Genomic DNA, 16282 nt, shown 5'->3' with positions numbered 1-16282 from the left:
CTTAATGCGAAGGGCTGTGGACTCCAGAAGCAAGTTCCGAATTCTCAGACAGTGCCCCGGGGAGGCTTTGGCATCCTTCTTCCACCCATTCTGCTATGGGTTGAATTGTGTCCCCACAAAATCCATATGTTGAAGTCCTAACCCCCAGTATCTCAGAATGTGACCTTATTTAGAAATAGGGCCATTGCAGCCAGGCACTCCTGTCTGTAATCCCAGTACTTTGGGAGGCTGAGGCAGGCAGATCATAAGGTCAAGAGATCGAGACCATCTGGCCAACACAGTGAAACCTCATCTCTACTAAAAATACAAAAATTAGCTGGGCATGGTGGCGGGGGCCTGTAGTCCCAGTTACTCGGGAGGCTGAGGCAGGAGAATCACTTGAAACCAGGAGGTGGAAGCTGCAGTGAGCTGAGATCATGCCACTGCACTCCAGCCTGGTGACAGAGTGAGACTTCATCTAAAAAAAAAAAAAGAAAGAAAAAAGAAATAGCACCGTTGCAGATATCACTTGTTAAGATTAAGATGCGGTCATACTGGATCAGCATGGGCCCCTTGCAGTATGACTGTGTCCTTATAAAATGAGGACATGGGACACAGACATAGACATGGAGAGAACCCCACGTGAAGACGACGGCAGAGATCATCGGGATGCTGCCTCTTTGCCAGCAAGCCACCAGAAGGTAAGCGAGAGACATGCAACACTTTCTCTCTCACAGCCCTAGGGAGGAACCAGCCCTGCGGATGTCTTATTCCTGGGATGTCAGGGCTCCAGAATTGTCAGTTAGGAAATTTCTCTTGGTTATGCTGTCCAGTTTGTGGTACTTTGTGACAGCAGCCCTGGCAAAAGAATACATGCTCTGTCACCCAGAGATTTGCAGGAGGGTATAATGTTTAAGAAAAGAGAGCTGGGAATAAAATTTCAGAATTAGCAGTTCCTTGTCATGTCAACAGAGCAGTCATTTACTCTGACCTTGACATAGGTGACTCATTGCAGGTGTCTAAGTCCTACCTTCACGAGCAAGACATTCGGTTGCGTTTTGCCTGTCACAGTGGACAGAGAGTCACAGAAAGCAAGCTGGCATTTCTGGGTCACAAGAGTGGAGGAACCTGGCTTTTTGTCTAAGTGGCATCCTCCTCTGTTGTGTCGTTGCTAACGCCTTGGAATCAAGATGCCTGGAATAGAGTACCAGCCACTCTGATGAGCTAAACTTCCATTCTAGTAACGTTTCCATTTCTTTTATTAAAAACTGTGGTATCATATACATAAAGTCCATCACCCTAACCATTTTTAGCATTTAATTCATTAGTGTTGAGCACATTCACACTGTTCACAACCATTACTACCATCCCGCTCCATATCTCATCTTGCAAAACTTTCTGAAACTCTATACTCATTAAACAATAACTCCCAATTTCTCCCCCTCCTCCAGCATCTAGCAACTACCCTTCTGATTTCTGTCTCTATGATTTTGGCTGCTTTAGGTACCTCACAGACATGAAACCATGACATTTCTGACTGGTTTATTTCACAGAGCATAACATCCTTAAGGTTCATCCATGTTTTAGCATGCGTCAGAATCTGCTTCCATGTTTTCAGAATGAATAATATTCCATGGTATGAATATAACACACTTTGTTTCTTCATTCTACCATCTGTGGATACTTGAGTTGCTTCTGTGAATAGTGCTGCTATGAATACCGGTGTGGAGCCTCCCTTCCAGACCCTACTTTCAGCTCTTTTGTGTATACCCAGAAGTAGGATTGCCCAATTATAGGGTAGTTCTGTTTTTAACTTTTTGAGCAGCTCCATACTTATTCCCACCAACAGGGCATAAGGGTTCTGCTTTCTCCATACCCTCACCCATATTTGTTATTTTCTGGTTGTGGCTTTATTTATTTATTTATTATAGTAGCTATCCTGATGGGTGTGAGGTGGTACTTCATTGTGGTTTTGTATTTAAAGACTGAATTTATCCACAGAACATTACATAATGCAGGAAACTACTGAACTGACCGTGTTCTAAAGATTCCAGCCAGAAAAATAAATCTCTTCTCATACATTTTCTGTGTTGTGACCGAGGTCCCCATTTATTCATGAGACACAAAACATAAGAGGCCACTCTACTGGATGTTAATTTCAGTATTTTTTTTATTGTATGCTTGATGCATTTAGAGACAATTCCAAGGGAAAGCACTGGATAGGGATATTATCTGCTTTGTAGATATTTGTACAAAAGACTGTTAAGACTACATGGTCAGTTCCCACTGCAGGAAACAATAATTTTCTCTCTTTTTTTAAAAAATTTTTCCCTGCCAATAGCATTCTCACAACATGATTACAATCATGTACATATTGGTTCCCACAAGAAATCTGCAGGTGACATTTCAGGATGTTTGGAGTCAATTAGATAAAGCACGTTATGACAGAAACCGTAAGAGAGGAGCTGGGACCTGGGACTGTGCAGAATGAAAAGCCTCGGCTATGGGAAGCATAAGCTTGTGCTGCGACAGCACGGCTCCCGTCCCCCTGCGGAGCATGGCCAGCGAGAGGAGCCCTCCCTTCCTCCTCCACGTGCTTCCTTCCTAAGGCTGAGAGCTCAATTGAAGGCCTTCCCCAATAAACGACAGATGGCTCTTCAGTCAGGAATGCAGTTAGTGGTTTCATGACAGACACACTGGTCCCACCCGGCTTCCCTGCTGAACCAGCCAGAGCTGTATAACATGTGTACCAATGTGGGATGACCCCAGTTAGGAAACAAAGTAATTTGCCTGGTTGGTACTTATTTTTTACACCGAATGATTCACCCAGTAGTAAAGGAACCCCACAGCTAAGATCTAATGAGCATATACCTGCTTTGTTAGTTTATAAGAAAGGCTTGTTCTAACAACACCGAGTCTTATGTTATTGGGCATTAAGGAATCTCCATAATTTTGATTATACCTTTATTCTACCTGAAGTTTCAAAGCACCTCCAAGAATGAAAGCGTACTGTTTTTGCTTTGCTCATGTACTCCTGCCAGAGCTTCTGCCCTTGAATATGAGGGGTATCTTCACCTATGGTAAATCCCATCTATTAGACAAGACTAACTAGCTTATGTTTGGTTATGGGGCAAGGGGGTAGGGGAGAGAGTCTATCCTTTCTGGCCACAGCTTCTTTCTACACAAGCATGCACAGCCCCCACCCCAGTCCTAAAAGATACACAAAGGGTCTCCTAGGAAGCTACTTATACACTGTGACCTTTAAACATGATTTTTGTACTTCATCTTGAATATTCATTTTCCCCATACTTCCTTCAGAAAAACAATCCCTGGTCAACAAATTATTCATGTAATAGGTATTTTTCCAAAGCAAAATCTGTTAGGAACATTTAAAAATGAAGAGTCCCCACTGTAACAATCTGCTCAAAACCCCACAACCTATTTCCAGCTGTTAATATAAGTACATAAAGTCGCTAAAAGTAAGCGCAGCCACATCAGCAGATTCTCTGCTCTCTTCTTGTCTTTCTCTTCCATCCCAATGCACAAGTGTACACTGCGGTTATAGACCACCTCCAAGCCCGATGGGAACCGCCACGCCCCTTTTAACTTTTGCCAGGCTGTGCCATGCCCTCTAGTGGTAGGACTGGGACATCACAATTGTGGTGGACCATATTAGCCAAGACAACTCAATTAGGGTTGCCCTTCTTTAAGATGCAACCAAGGTCAATGTCCCCTAACAGAAGTAGCCATTGTGTTTCCCACTAGGTAATGACATAAAGCAGGCAGGGTTATCCATGACCTTTGTTTGGCCCACAGAAATGAAAGGAGGCTTCTGTGTCATTAATTCTTACTAGACTTCTTTTGATCAAATCCTGAATCACCTTGGTTATCTCAGACACATCAGGTCTGATGAGACATTTGCATGGTAGGCGAAGGTGAAATCACACAGTGAAATTTTAGAGCAGCTTTCTGCTTCATCTTGCTTTACATAGCCACATGGAACATGGACTTGGGAGGAGAGAGGTACCTACATCATCCTCAAACCTCACATTCTCCCGCCACCCTAACCGTGATAGAAAGACACTTTTAGAATAGCTGCCCACCTAACAGGATACTCTAAATTCACCGACAGTGAAAGCGCAGACCAAACCTGCACAAAGCTCTTAGTAACTACGTGCCACCAGTATTGGTTGCCATTAACGCTGTCAGCCGAAATCACCTTCTCATCTCCCACAATGTGTGCTTAATGATTTTATATACAGAGTTTACAAAACTGCTGAGCAAAAAGCTCATGGCACTCCTATACTCATGCTCTTGGAGAGCTGGCAGAAAACAGATGTGTTCTGATAAAACCTCTGATTCTCAGTGTTCACATCCATGTAACAGGGGCTGGGTCCCCTCTGAATCTCATGATACAGCTTCTAGGAAGGAGTTATTAACCCTGTCACTTCCAAGACTGCTGATACTCACAATATTTCCACTTGCAGATTCCTGGCAAGAATGATGAGGCAGGATTAGGCCCAACTGGTGCCCTCCCACTAGCTGCTGTACTGACGTACACTTCTGTTCATCATCTCTGCCCATTTCAGGAGTGGCTGAGAGTTTGAACAGGTGGTGGTAAGTTCCCCACCACCACCACGTGCCCAATGCAGCTAGTCACCTGAATGAAGGCAACTCCTGGGACATGTAACATGTGAGGAATGGGGGGAAGACCCAGGGAAGTCAGCTGCTTCCTATTCGGGTTTGTGGGATGTCATGGGCCTGGCAGGAGGAGTGGGGTCTGAACTGGTATCCTGCAGACAAATGCATATCCATCTGTCACCTCCTTACCCTCTGTCTTCCCAATGCTAAGCCCATCTGATCTTCTTTCATGCTTTCTATGCTCTGGTGGTAAGTCAAATCCTTCAAGTGAAGCCGACATTGGAAACAAATCAGTTTAATTAAAGTCTCTCTGCTGAGATAATGTAGTGACTGCTAGGATTCCAGCTATTTAACTAGAATCTAAGTCGTCAGAGTTCCTCCTTTTCTTTCCCTCACTAGCTGAGAGATTCACAGCTCTGTGGGGTGAAACTGTGCCACAGGGCCATTCAATTACTCCTAGACTAGATGCTGGTAACTAGACTGGGAATTATTTCTACACAAGGAATCCTGGGGTGGCTGTGTAGTGAGAGCTGCCTCTTGAGAGGTCCACGCAGTGATTCAGAAGGCCACCAGCATGGCTGTCTCTGAATCTCAGAAATGAATAGGCTCCAGCTAACAAACGACCGGCTCTCCTGTACGTGGAAGCACACTACACGTAAGCACAGCGCACAGAAAATGAGAAGACAAGTTCTTCCAGAGCCCAGGATGTAGGAAGGAGCCAGGACTGGGGAGGGCCCTTTATTCCTTCCCATTGGTCTGTCCCCGAGAAGACACCTGTGGAGACACTGTGCACTACAGGCATGCATGCACGGGACGCCAGGGAGGTTCCCCCTCAACAACACACACAAGAGCCCTGTGTGTGCACAAATGTCTCCTGTTAACCTGAAAGAAACCGCTACTGAGAGAATGACTAAAACTTCACAAGAATTTGCTTTTACCACCAGCTCGGCACTGTGGAGCCTGCCTTTCAAGGCTTGATGAACTCTGGTCCTCTGGTAAAAGGCTAATGTGTCCATTGCCACTGAAATACAGTAATAGCAGCTTAAAATCCACAATTAGTCACACAACTGAACAACAAGCAATGGGATACAGGTTACACTGCACAGGAAGGAGACCTACATTGCAGAAGAGGACGCTGTGAGATAGATTCAAGGCGGAACACAAGGTAACAGTTGGATCTGGCTTCAGAAAAGGAGGCCACATCTTAACATTCTCATTTTACTCAAACAGGAGAGTGGTTTGTTTTGCTGGTAATTTAGTAAGGTGGGAAGTCTTAAATAAGAAGGGAAAGGGAACGTTTACTTCACTTAAAGAACTTAATCTCCGTGTCAACACAGTCATAGAAAAGGTCCCCCACTTCGGCGGGGTCCAGGGGCTCGGAGCTGGTCAGGATTTCCTCCATGGCTTCCAGGCCTTGCTTCTCCAGCTCCAGCATGGTGCTCCTCAGCTTGCGACCTTGCTCCTGAGGAAGGACACCACCGCTTTAGGTGTCAGCAAAATAGCGGGGGGCGCTGCAGTGGACCCTGAAAGCCTCCAGGGAGCAGCTGGCTTCCTGCTCAAGGTCCCAGCCTCCCCACACTGTTTCTCACACGAATGCTGCAGGGATTGTTCTAGAATGCCAGTGTGGTTATGCCACTGCCCCGCTTAGAACACTTGCACAGCTCCCTGCTGCCTTCAGGACAAACTCCAGACCCCAGAGTGACACTGAGAGAAGGCCCTTCTGACATCCAAGACAGCTTGCCCTGCATTCTCCGGACTCCTGCATCTCCGTACTCCTCAGCTGGACTGAATTAGCTGCCGCCCTCCAGCCTCTGATGCTGTCTCGCCCCTGCACAGGTGACCCTGCCCTCTGGAGGGCCATCCCTTCCTCAGCACTTGGTGGACGTGCACCCATCTTCAGCCTCCTTGCAAAGCCCTTTCCCCTTCCCCGCACAGTGCCATACTGTTCCCCCTGCCGTGGGTGCTGTCCCCGGCCTTGTGCTGCCTTGCCTCTGTGGCTGTGGCCCCTTGGACGGGAACTGGGGTCAGTCAGTTCTATCCTCCAGTGACTCGGAGGGCACTCAAGAAATGTTCATTGAATGAAAAGAAAATGGATCAGTGAATAAACAGTTGCCATGTCTCTCCCCTGTGTACTTTTTCTGAGATGGTGAGTTCACTTCTTCCATGAGACACTCATTTATAGTAGATGACAGTGAAAGCTTTCATTTGCCCCACCCGTCCCAGCATGGAGAAGCTGCTCTCACCACCCGCCCACCCCGCTTCATGCAGCGTCATGGGACTCCATGTGAGAGTCATTTCTAGATTTCAAAACCCACCAGCCTCATCTTTGAACACGCAGCCCTTTCTACCTCTTCATCCTAATTAACCAAATACCCACAACACCATACACCACACAGTGACAGTTCTCATCTACTTGGGGCTTATGGTTATCCACCAAGAACAGAAGCACTGTCAGGAACTAATGTGGACAGCTCTGGAGAAAACACAGTTTGATGCAGCAGCAGCAGCATTCATGCTTCCAATTTTCTGGCAGCCTTTTCAGGCTGGCAGGGAGGTGAGATGTAAAATAACTGTGACCTTTACATGTCAAATGGTCACTTCTGTGGAAGAGAAAAGCAAGACCTCGAACAAGTGAGACAGCCCTTCTCAGAGATGCTTTCTGAATTCACTTGGATTATTGCTTGGGTTTCCCTCTTAATATCCTTTCTATATAGTCCACCATGGCATATGCAAGAGGCTACACAGTCAACAGCACCAATTTATACAAAAGGTCTCCCTTTCCTTCAGGCCAATTTGAACCTATTAAAAGTGGTTATATAAATGCTTGGGGAAAGCCGATGAGTATCTAACAAGCATGTTCTTTCTTCCTCTCTTCAGCAAAAATAGGATTGAATTGTATATAAAGTCCATCAGTAGTGGCTGCCGTGGGCACACTGGGCCAAAGGTGTGGAGTTGGGGAAAGCTGCACTTTGGAGGATTATGATTTCTTTTTTAAAACTAGGAATATAAGGAATATGATGCCTGCAATCCCAGCACTTTGGGAGGCTGAGGCAGGCAGATCACTTGAGCTCAGGAGTTAAAGACCAGCCTGGCCAACATGGTAAAACCCTGTCTCTACTAAAACTACTAAAAAAAAAAAAAAAAAAAAAGCCTAGGAATACGAGAATCTTTTCTAAAACTATGTTTGTACTATGGTAAAACATATGTATTGTAAGATAAAATTTACCATTTAAAAAACTTTAAAATGTATAGTGCAGTGCATTAAGCTCATTCACAATGTTATGTAACTGGCCATCTCCAGAACTTTTGTGAAGAATTATGTTTTGAAACAACATATGATTGTATCTTTAAATAAAATGTTGCCAGCAAATACAACTTTTTACCCCCAAAAGTACATAAAGAATTTTACATAGCAGGTAATAGTTATCCCGACCGTCCTGCATATTCCTATTATTCCTGCATAAACAGTAAATGTAAGTAAGATACTCAGTCTGCTAAGTTCCAGAATAGCACAAGAAGGAGATGCTTTGTTTTATTTTGTTTCAAGAGACATGGCAGGAAAATTAACACCAACCTTCAAGGAAGGGCTCAGCAACCTGGCCTCTGGAAGGAGCCCCGCCACACTGCAGAGGAGGGGAGGGTCTAGCTTGTCATTTGCTTCCCTGTCTCCTTCCTTGCAGTCCTCACCTGCTTCTGGGACCCTCATGCAAGCTCACCTGGTCACTTTCGATGACGGCGCGTGCCCACTCGTGGGCCTTGTACAGCTCATGTCGGCGGTCTGGTTTCTCCTGGAACCGAGGCTCCTTTTTGGCAGGGTCATCATCCCCAAAACAGGGAGACTGTGTTTTGGGGACAAGCTTTACATCATCAACAAAGATGAAAGGCTTGAATATGGACCTGGAAAGAAAGGAGAGGCACTTCAGCCAGGCAGAGGTTGGGGCCTGGGGACACCCAGAGACTGTCCTTTTATTCAGCAAATGTTTCCCAAGCCATCTTATGGTGGGTGGTGGTGGTCAGTGTGGGTGATAGGTGGGTGGGTGCCAAGACACACAACCGCATGTTTTAGTAGCTATTTTAGCAAAACTAGCAGCCATTTGCAAGCTGCAAATTCCTCTATTTACAGTAAAGAGACATCAAAACAGACTTTCTTTGTTTTGAACCATTTGAGAGGACTCTTAGCAATAAAAAGTGAGGCAAACAGGCAGTGTTCTGAGAAAGGGTACGAGGAGCCATCTAGCTGTGCGGAGAGAGGTTTGCCTTCTCTACCGTGGTCTGAGAAGCAGCCTCCAGGAAGCCTTTTGGTTTGGGTTTTAGTTTTTTCTGAAGCTCTACCTTACTGAAAAATCTTTGGACTATCTCTGACAGACCCAAGGAGGGGATAGATTCAGAAAGACTACAAAAGAGTCCCTGGAAGGTGCATGCCACACAGAAGTCTGGTTGTGTGAGGGAGCTGGCACAGAGCACAGCATAAATAATGCCCCCCTGCTCTCTTTGATTCAGTTCTCTCAGCAGCATGGATGTTACCTTCGAGAAAATGGCTGTGTGCATGCCTGCATGTGTGTGTGCTTGTGCATGTCTAGGACACATCACCACACACACACACACACACACATGCATACACATGCACACACCAGCCACACATATAAACTGCTGTGTGTGGCCAGGCCAGACCAACAGGGTGAGGGCCAACCACAGCCAACTGTAACACTGGGGAGGCAGCCTTATCCTCCCTTCCCCACACCCAGAGGAAACACTGCTCAATCAGAGGGCTGCTCCTGGCAGGCATGGGCACCTCTGGGTCCCAAGGATGACCTGTTTTCAGCCACACCATGAGGCAGCACCTGCAATCACAGTAGGAGAGAAGGAACTCCCCACATGTGTATAGGTCATGTGTTTAGGTCAGATTTGTCAGATTTGGACTTTTCTCCTCTCAACAGATACACTGTGGCCAACCCTGGGTACCTCAAGTGGGTGAGAGGTGAGCTAGGATGTTGATCCCCTCAGCCCTGGGGCATCTGGGGCTTGGGGAAGCCAGGGCAGCCTTGCTAGTGTGCCACACAGGTATTAATATTTTATGGTATGGGCTGGGTGCAGTGGCTCATGCCTATAATCCCAGCACTTTGGGAGGCCAAGGCAGGTGGATCACTTGAGGTCAGGAGTTCGAGACCAGCCTGACTAACATGGTAAAACCCCATTTCTACTAAAAATACAGAAAAAGTAGCTGGATGTGGTGGCGTGCTCCTGTAATCCCAGCTACTCTGGAGGCTGAGGTGGGAGAATTGCTGGAACCCAGGAGGCAGAGGTTGCAGTAAGCAGAGATCATGCCATTGCACCCCAGCCTGAGTGACAGAGTGAGACTTCGTCTCAAAAACAAACAAACAAACAAAAATTCAGGTATGCCATGACCTGAAAAGGACTGAGAGCCAATAACCCTCGCTACTCAATTTCGTCCTTGGACTTGCAGCATCAGTATCAGCTGCAGACCCTCAGGCCCCACCCTGTCCTGCTGAATCAGAAGCTTCATGTTTAACAACATCCCTGGAGATTCATAACATATCCAAGTCTGAAAAGCACTACTACAGACACAGCAGTAATGAGAAACACCCTCTTAGGTTAGCTTCCTGACGTTGCCATGGGACAGGAGTCTCAAGTGAGAAAAGAAAAACACTGATTACAATATGCAAAATTGGGGGCCAGGTGAATTTAATTTGAGAATTAAAAGCAGTGAGACCTTCATACCCCAAGCTGGTGAACTGAGTGGTACAAGTTGAGGACTCTTGTCAGGTACTCTGCTGTTCTCTACAGGTGATGCAAATATAACTGGAGACAGGGCCCATCCCAATCTACTGGGAAGCACGAGGCATGCCAGGCTGCACTCACCTGGTCAAAATCAAGCCTGGCCAAGAACCTTCCCTCCCCAGCCAGCATGAAAGGAAGTCCCCCTGCAAAGACATAGGGGAGCTACCCTTGTATCGAAGGAACACATACTTCCACTTCCTACAGCCCCTTAAAAATAGATGATTGCTTTTCCCCTCTACTGAGTGTTGAATGAATGGCTGTTAAATATGAAAAGGGAATTACTGCAAAACTTAAAACTGTTTAAACCAATTTTGACTACATGAAGTTGAATTTCTAATGGGTGAGTCAGTTGATTCTGCAAAAGGGCTGCAGATGGAGGGCTCACTGAAAGAGGGCAATTGAGCAGTGGGGAGGAGGAGGGCCTGGAGAGCTCCTGCTTAGCCATCCACAACGAGCTGCCTCCGGGCTACCTCTGGGCTCTGACAGAATGACTGGCTCACATCCTACCCATCAGGGCCAGACAGCACTCGGGGTTTCCTGGGAAGTCAGTGCACATCACATCAGCAGCATCAGCCTTCTTGGCTGGCACTCAGAGACCCTTCAGTGGCAGACAGGCCCAGGGCTCCCTCCCAGCAGCCCAGAGTCAGCTCAGTTCATGTCTTCTCAGCTCCGGGGCTCTGCACTGGGCAGCACTGGGCAGAGCCAAGACTCCCACCTGGGCTGCTAGGCTTCACAGTGGGACTGGTGCAGGCTCAACATCTGGCAGCCAAGGGAACTGCAAGTGCACCCTCCGGCAGAAGCCGCTGAGCAGGCCCCATGCAATGCTACTTCATTCAATCCCCACGTCACTCCAAACCCAAATGGGAGTGGTATCTTCACCAGGAAACCTCCCATTTCACTCCTAAAACCTCAGTGCTTCCCTTACTGCACATCTCAGGACTTTTCTGACACAGGATCCCTTGGGAGAGCCATGCCAAGAGGAAAGAGGACAGCCTGGCAGCACTGCTGGGCCAAGCTACCTCCTGCAGAGCAGGGCAGGGAACTGGGCTGGGACTTGGAATGGGGGTGTGAGTCCCTGCTCTGCCTCTGACTCACTGTGGGCCCATCGTTTTCTCTGTGTAGTTAGCTCTTATCTAACTACAGTGATCTCAATGGTGCCTTCCAGCTTCTACAACTAGTTTATTTCTATTTCTATTTCTATGTCATGAAGCTTGTAAACTTGTGATGCCAGCTTCAGTAAGCTCACACTAACCACAGTCAGGGTCTTCTGTATCCAGTACAGGATAACTGCACAATAAAAACTCAGAATGTTCTATGTGACGTGACTTTAAACCCACCCCAAGCTCACTGGAATGTAGCGGTTCATCAGTGAGGGTGTCTGTTGGCTTTTCTAAGAGGACACTGTAAATTTGTCCCTCTCATCTATCCATTTTAGTTTTAAATATGGATAGTTTTAAACTATCCAATGTAGTTTTAAACATAATAAATATGAGGAGATTCCCAAAATATTCTAAAGCAGTCAAAGCTCTCCAAAGATGTTTTCAAAGTTTAGTATACTCAACTAATAAAAAATAAAAGCCTAAATGTATTGAGGTGGTAAAAAGCAGCTTTTCTGAGACTGAATAAATTATATAAATAATAAGTTTATCTAAAAAATAATTACATAAAATATTAACAAAAATTATTGCTGATAATAATTGCAATAATATTAATTAATGTTTGTTTAAACCAGGATGTGGAAATTATCTATAATCAAGGTTTCATCATTTGTGTCCATGTACCCAGAAGAGGGGCTGGGGGTGACTCAGTGGTTCCCAAATGTTTTGATTTCTTGCCAATGCTTATGGAAAGTCACATTTAGAATTCCAAATAGGTAAGGAGATACTCTGACATTTTCCCACAGGTGAGCCACAGATGGTAGCTTCTTAAATGCTACTTGAATGAATAATAAGCCCATTAACAGATACACTCAACTGTCTCCACCACATAAAATTAGCAGACACACTCAACCGTGTCCAGCCCACCTGACCAGGATGGGGCCCACTTCTTCATGCACATGGGGTGCCCCAGAGTGTCTCATGGATGGCTTGGACGTGAAACACAGCTAAAAAGGCTGCAGAAAGCTAATTCCGCCTCTATCCTCAGGGCTGACTCTCAGACTGACCTTCAGAAAAGTCACCAAACCCTGGGTTGGGAATTTGCCCCCGTCACTCTGCCTTCTGTGGTGTGGTACAACAGGAATACAAGATGATGGGCCCAAAAGGACAAAGTGCTTCCAACCGCAAGGCACAGCCCAGCTGCCAGTTCGTGAGGAGGTTCAAAGCTGGCTGAGCTACTTTAAAGGGCCCTTGTGAGGGACAGCTAAACCAATAAGAGCATGAGCAACACTAAAGGAAGCCTCCCTCCAGCCTTCAGCTCCCACGGAAACAAATCTAAGGGCTGAGGCACACAGTCCCATGACACGATGCACAGCGTGGGCATCCAAGCTCTGTCGCAGAGATCTGCAGAATTTTAGCCTGGAGTGACGATTCGAGGCACGGCCAAGAAACATACTCCACTGGACACACTACTGCCTCATCTGTCCATTTTTCCCTCTAAAGCCTTGTGACGGATGCAGCATGCCAATGCAAAAAACTGTTTACCAATCATTTGTTTTCTCATTTTGGAAGAACAGCAACATTATCTGAAAATCTTTAACATTTTATAGCACAGCATAATTCTCAAAGCATCTGCGTTCAATTCTCATGGTACTCTTATATTCATTCATTCATTCATTCATTCATTCAGCAAATATGTGTTGAGGCCTGGCCGAGTGCCAGATACCATTCTAGGTACTAGGTATACAAGTAGTGAACAAGGCAGGGCAAACATTTCTGTCCCATTTTACATATGAGATGGCTGAGGCTCACAGAAGCTAAGTGCTTTGTCCAAAATCACATTCCTCATAAGTGGCAGATCTAGAAGTAAATTCAGATCTAAATGCAAGGTCAGTTTTCCCCACTACCTCTCACTCTTATATTCTTCCTTTAGGTTTTTCATACACCTTGTACTACTGCAGAAAAATAAATATTTCTTGTGCTTTAGGGTTTAGAATTTAATATCCGTGGCTAGCCAACAACGCTGTCCTCAAACATGGCTCTGCTCTTGCTGAAGATGCAGAAACTCTCCAAGCAACAAACCAGGCTGATCCTGTGACCTGGAGTTCCTGGCAAATCTACTGAGGAGAGTTAGGCACAGGAAGAACAATACAAAGGCCCCTGTTCAGAGGAAGCTGCTCAACTTGGACCGATCTGAAACAAATCTGCAATACTAAGTTTCTCCCAAAAATGCAGGTACCCCTCAGAGAGGTTCATCTATGTTTCATTCCAGCTTTACCCTGAGCCACTTTAATCACGGAGTCAAAGTCACACCTGGCTCCCATAAACACACCGTCTATGTGCCCACAAAAATTAAAACAACAACAACAAAGATCCTTTAAAGTTATACCTGGCTGAGAGCAGAACTAATCCATGAAGGGAATTTCCATTTTAAAGGGAAAGAGAACCAGTACTTTTGAAGCACTGGACAGCCTTAAGGATGGTGAGCTGGATCCAGCTGCTCTGGGAGGTTTTGAAAAGTCAAAGGTGTGGGGCAGAGAGAGGAGGGGACTGGTGGTGTAAGAATTCAGAATGAAATTGGAGGCATGGGCACCATGTTGCCTAGAGCCCTCCGCTCTGTGTCTAACTATGCAGGCTGTGCCCCACATGGCTCCAGAGGCTACATGAGTCATGCTGACGAAGTCTTATAATGTTTGCTCCAGTAACAAAAAGCTATTTCTGGCATTTGAATTATCTAAATGGTAATGTGTTGGCCAAGCCAATTTAGCCTCTCAAGATTAGTACACTGGCCCAGCACTTTGGGAGGCCGAGACGGGCAGATCACCTGAGGTCAGGAGTTCGAGACCAGCCTGCCCAACTTGGTGACACCCCATCTCTACTAAAAATAAAAAATTAGTGGGGAGTGGTGGCATGCACCTGTAGTCCCAGCTACTCGTGAGGCTGAGGCAGGAGAATCACTTGAACCTGGAAGGTGGAGGTTGTAGTGAGCCAATATCCCATCACTGCACTCCAGCCTGGGCAGAGTGAGACTCCATCTCAAAAAATAAAAAGTTTAGTACACTGGGAGGAGAAGAGCAGGAAACAAAGAAAACACAAACACATGCAGGAAGGTGGGTGGAGGGGAATGTCTTTGTATTCCCCAGCACTCTGCCGCCAGTTAAAGTAGGTCAGACACCCTATTTTCCTATAACTTCTTCTACATCTCTCCCCATTCTCGTTTACCCATCTCATATCTTGAGTATTTTATTTATTTATTTATTTTATATATATATTTTTTGAGACAGTCTCACTCTGTCACCCAGCCTGGAGTGCAGTGGCACAATCTCAGCTCACTGCAACTTTCATCTCCCAGGTTCAAGTGATTCCCCTGCACCAGCCTCCAGAATAGCTGGGAGTACAAGTGCACACCACCATATCCAGCTAATTTTTGTATTTTTTCTAGTAGAGACTGGGTTTTGACATGTTGGCCAGGCTGGTCTTGAACTCCTGACCTCAAGTGATCTATCCACCTTGGCCTCTCAAAGTGCTGGGATTACACGTGTGAGCTGCCACACCTGGCCTATATCTTGAGTATTTATATGTGTATTTTTCTGGATGCGGGGGCCTCTTAGTGGTTTACTGCCCTAACAACTATATCTCTGAAAAAAATTAACCCAGATTTATAGCATTTGCCAATTTCCGTAGTGTAAATACCCGCATTGTGGTCCCTTTCAAGCTGCCAATGACATCACCAAACATGAAGTTGGAAGAGAGGCTCTCTTTACAATCCGTGGCTCGAGCACACTATAAGACTCTGAATTTTACACCATCTCACAATGCTAAGGTACCTCTCTATTCCTCGCCTCTCCAAGTCTTCACATCTATGAAGTTTTAACAAGTATTGGCTTCCTAGGAAATGGTGTCCAAGGGTCAGAACCAGGACACTAGGGCCAATCAGTGTCACTCTCTGAATGACTGTGGCACACACTGACTCTGCAGAATGTTGATGCAATTTGCCTTCTCAGTACAATTAAGTGAAGAACTTTTGTATCTCCCTAAAGCATTCAAACTCCAACTTTAGCATCTCCTTCCACCTCCCAACGTTACATGGTACCTAGCACATAGTAGGAGGGAGAGAGGGAGGAAGGGGAAAAGCACAAGTTATTACAAGGATAAGATCCATAATTAATACAGTGAGCAAAGGACAGAGAAGGGTCCAGTCGGACAGAACAACAGTAAGATCAAGTCCTTTGGTTTTCACATTGACTGGGAGGGATAAAGACTAAAGTGCTGTTCTTTGATCATCATCTTTTCCAAGTCCATAGCTATGAAACGATTTCTATATTTTAGCATTAACAGAAGCCAAAATCTCCCTAATTTTCTTGCCTAAAAACCCAAGAAAAGGTAACTATGTTTCCTGCTGACAAAACATAATACATCGAGCATGCCCAATTATAGAGAAACACTGAAATGCTGCATAGGAAGACTAACGACCTATGACAGTTGTACAGTCACAGTAGGAAACATAGCTCGTTTAACCATGGAAGATAACAATGAATGTCTTCCAGAAGGGTCTTAATCTGTAATACAAGGTCTTTTCAATTAATTTAACCATGAATAATTTGCTTTTAAAAGCACTTAAAATTTTTTATTTAAACTATCAGAAGGCTATTTCCCAGCCATTTTTATAACTGGATTAGGCCGTGTCCTTCAGCCTAGGAAGTGGAGTTCCTTTACATTGGTGTTGTGACCTCACAAGGCCCCAGCTCCTGAGCACACTTAGAGCC

At 45.6% G+C, this 16282-nt stretch overlaps 1 protein-coding gene across 4 annotated transcripts in view; it reads right to left on the bottom strand.

Moving 5' to 3' along the window:
- Positions 1-2131: 2131 nt before the first annotated feature.
- SCRN1 (secernin 1) overlaps positions 2132-16282 on the bottom strand; it is a 67629-nt gene continuing 53478 nt past the window's right edge. For all 4 annotated transcript variants that reach the window (XM_078342499.1, XM_009002206.5, XM_078342500.1 and 1 more), the window contains 2 exons: positions 8337-8517; positions 2132-6082 (listed from right to left, as the gene is read on the bottom strand). In XM_078342499.1, coding sequence (XP_078198625.1) covers positions 5924-6082; positions 8337-8517 — 340 coding nt within the window. In that variant the 3' untranslated portion in view covers positions 2132-5923. The remainder of the gene's footprint in view (positions 6083-8336; positions 8518-16282) is intronic.

The sequence above is a fragment of the Callithrix jacchus genome, chromosome 11, assembly GCF_049354715.1.
Source record: "Callithrix jacchus isolate 240 chromosome 11, calJac240_pri, whole genome shotgun sequence".
Taxonomy (NCBI): domain Eukaryota; kingdom Metazoa; phylum Chordata; class Mammalia; order Primates; family Cebidae; genus Callithrix; species Callithrix jacchus.
The sequence above is the reverse complement of the archived record's forward strand: the minus strand, read 5'-3'. Positions and strand labels throughout refer to the sequence as shown.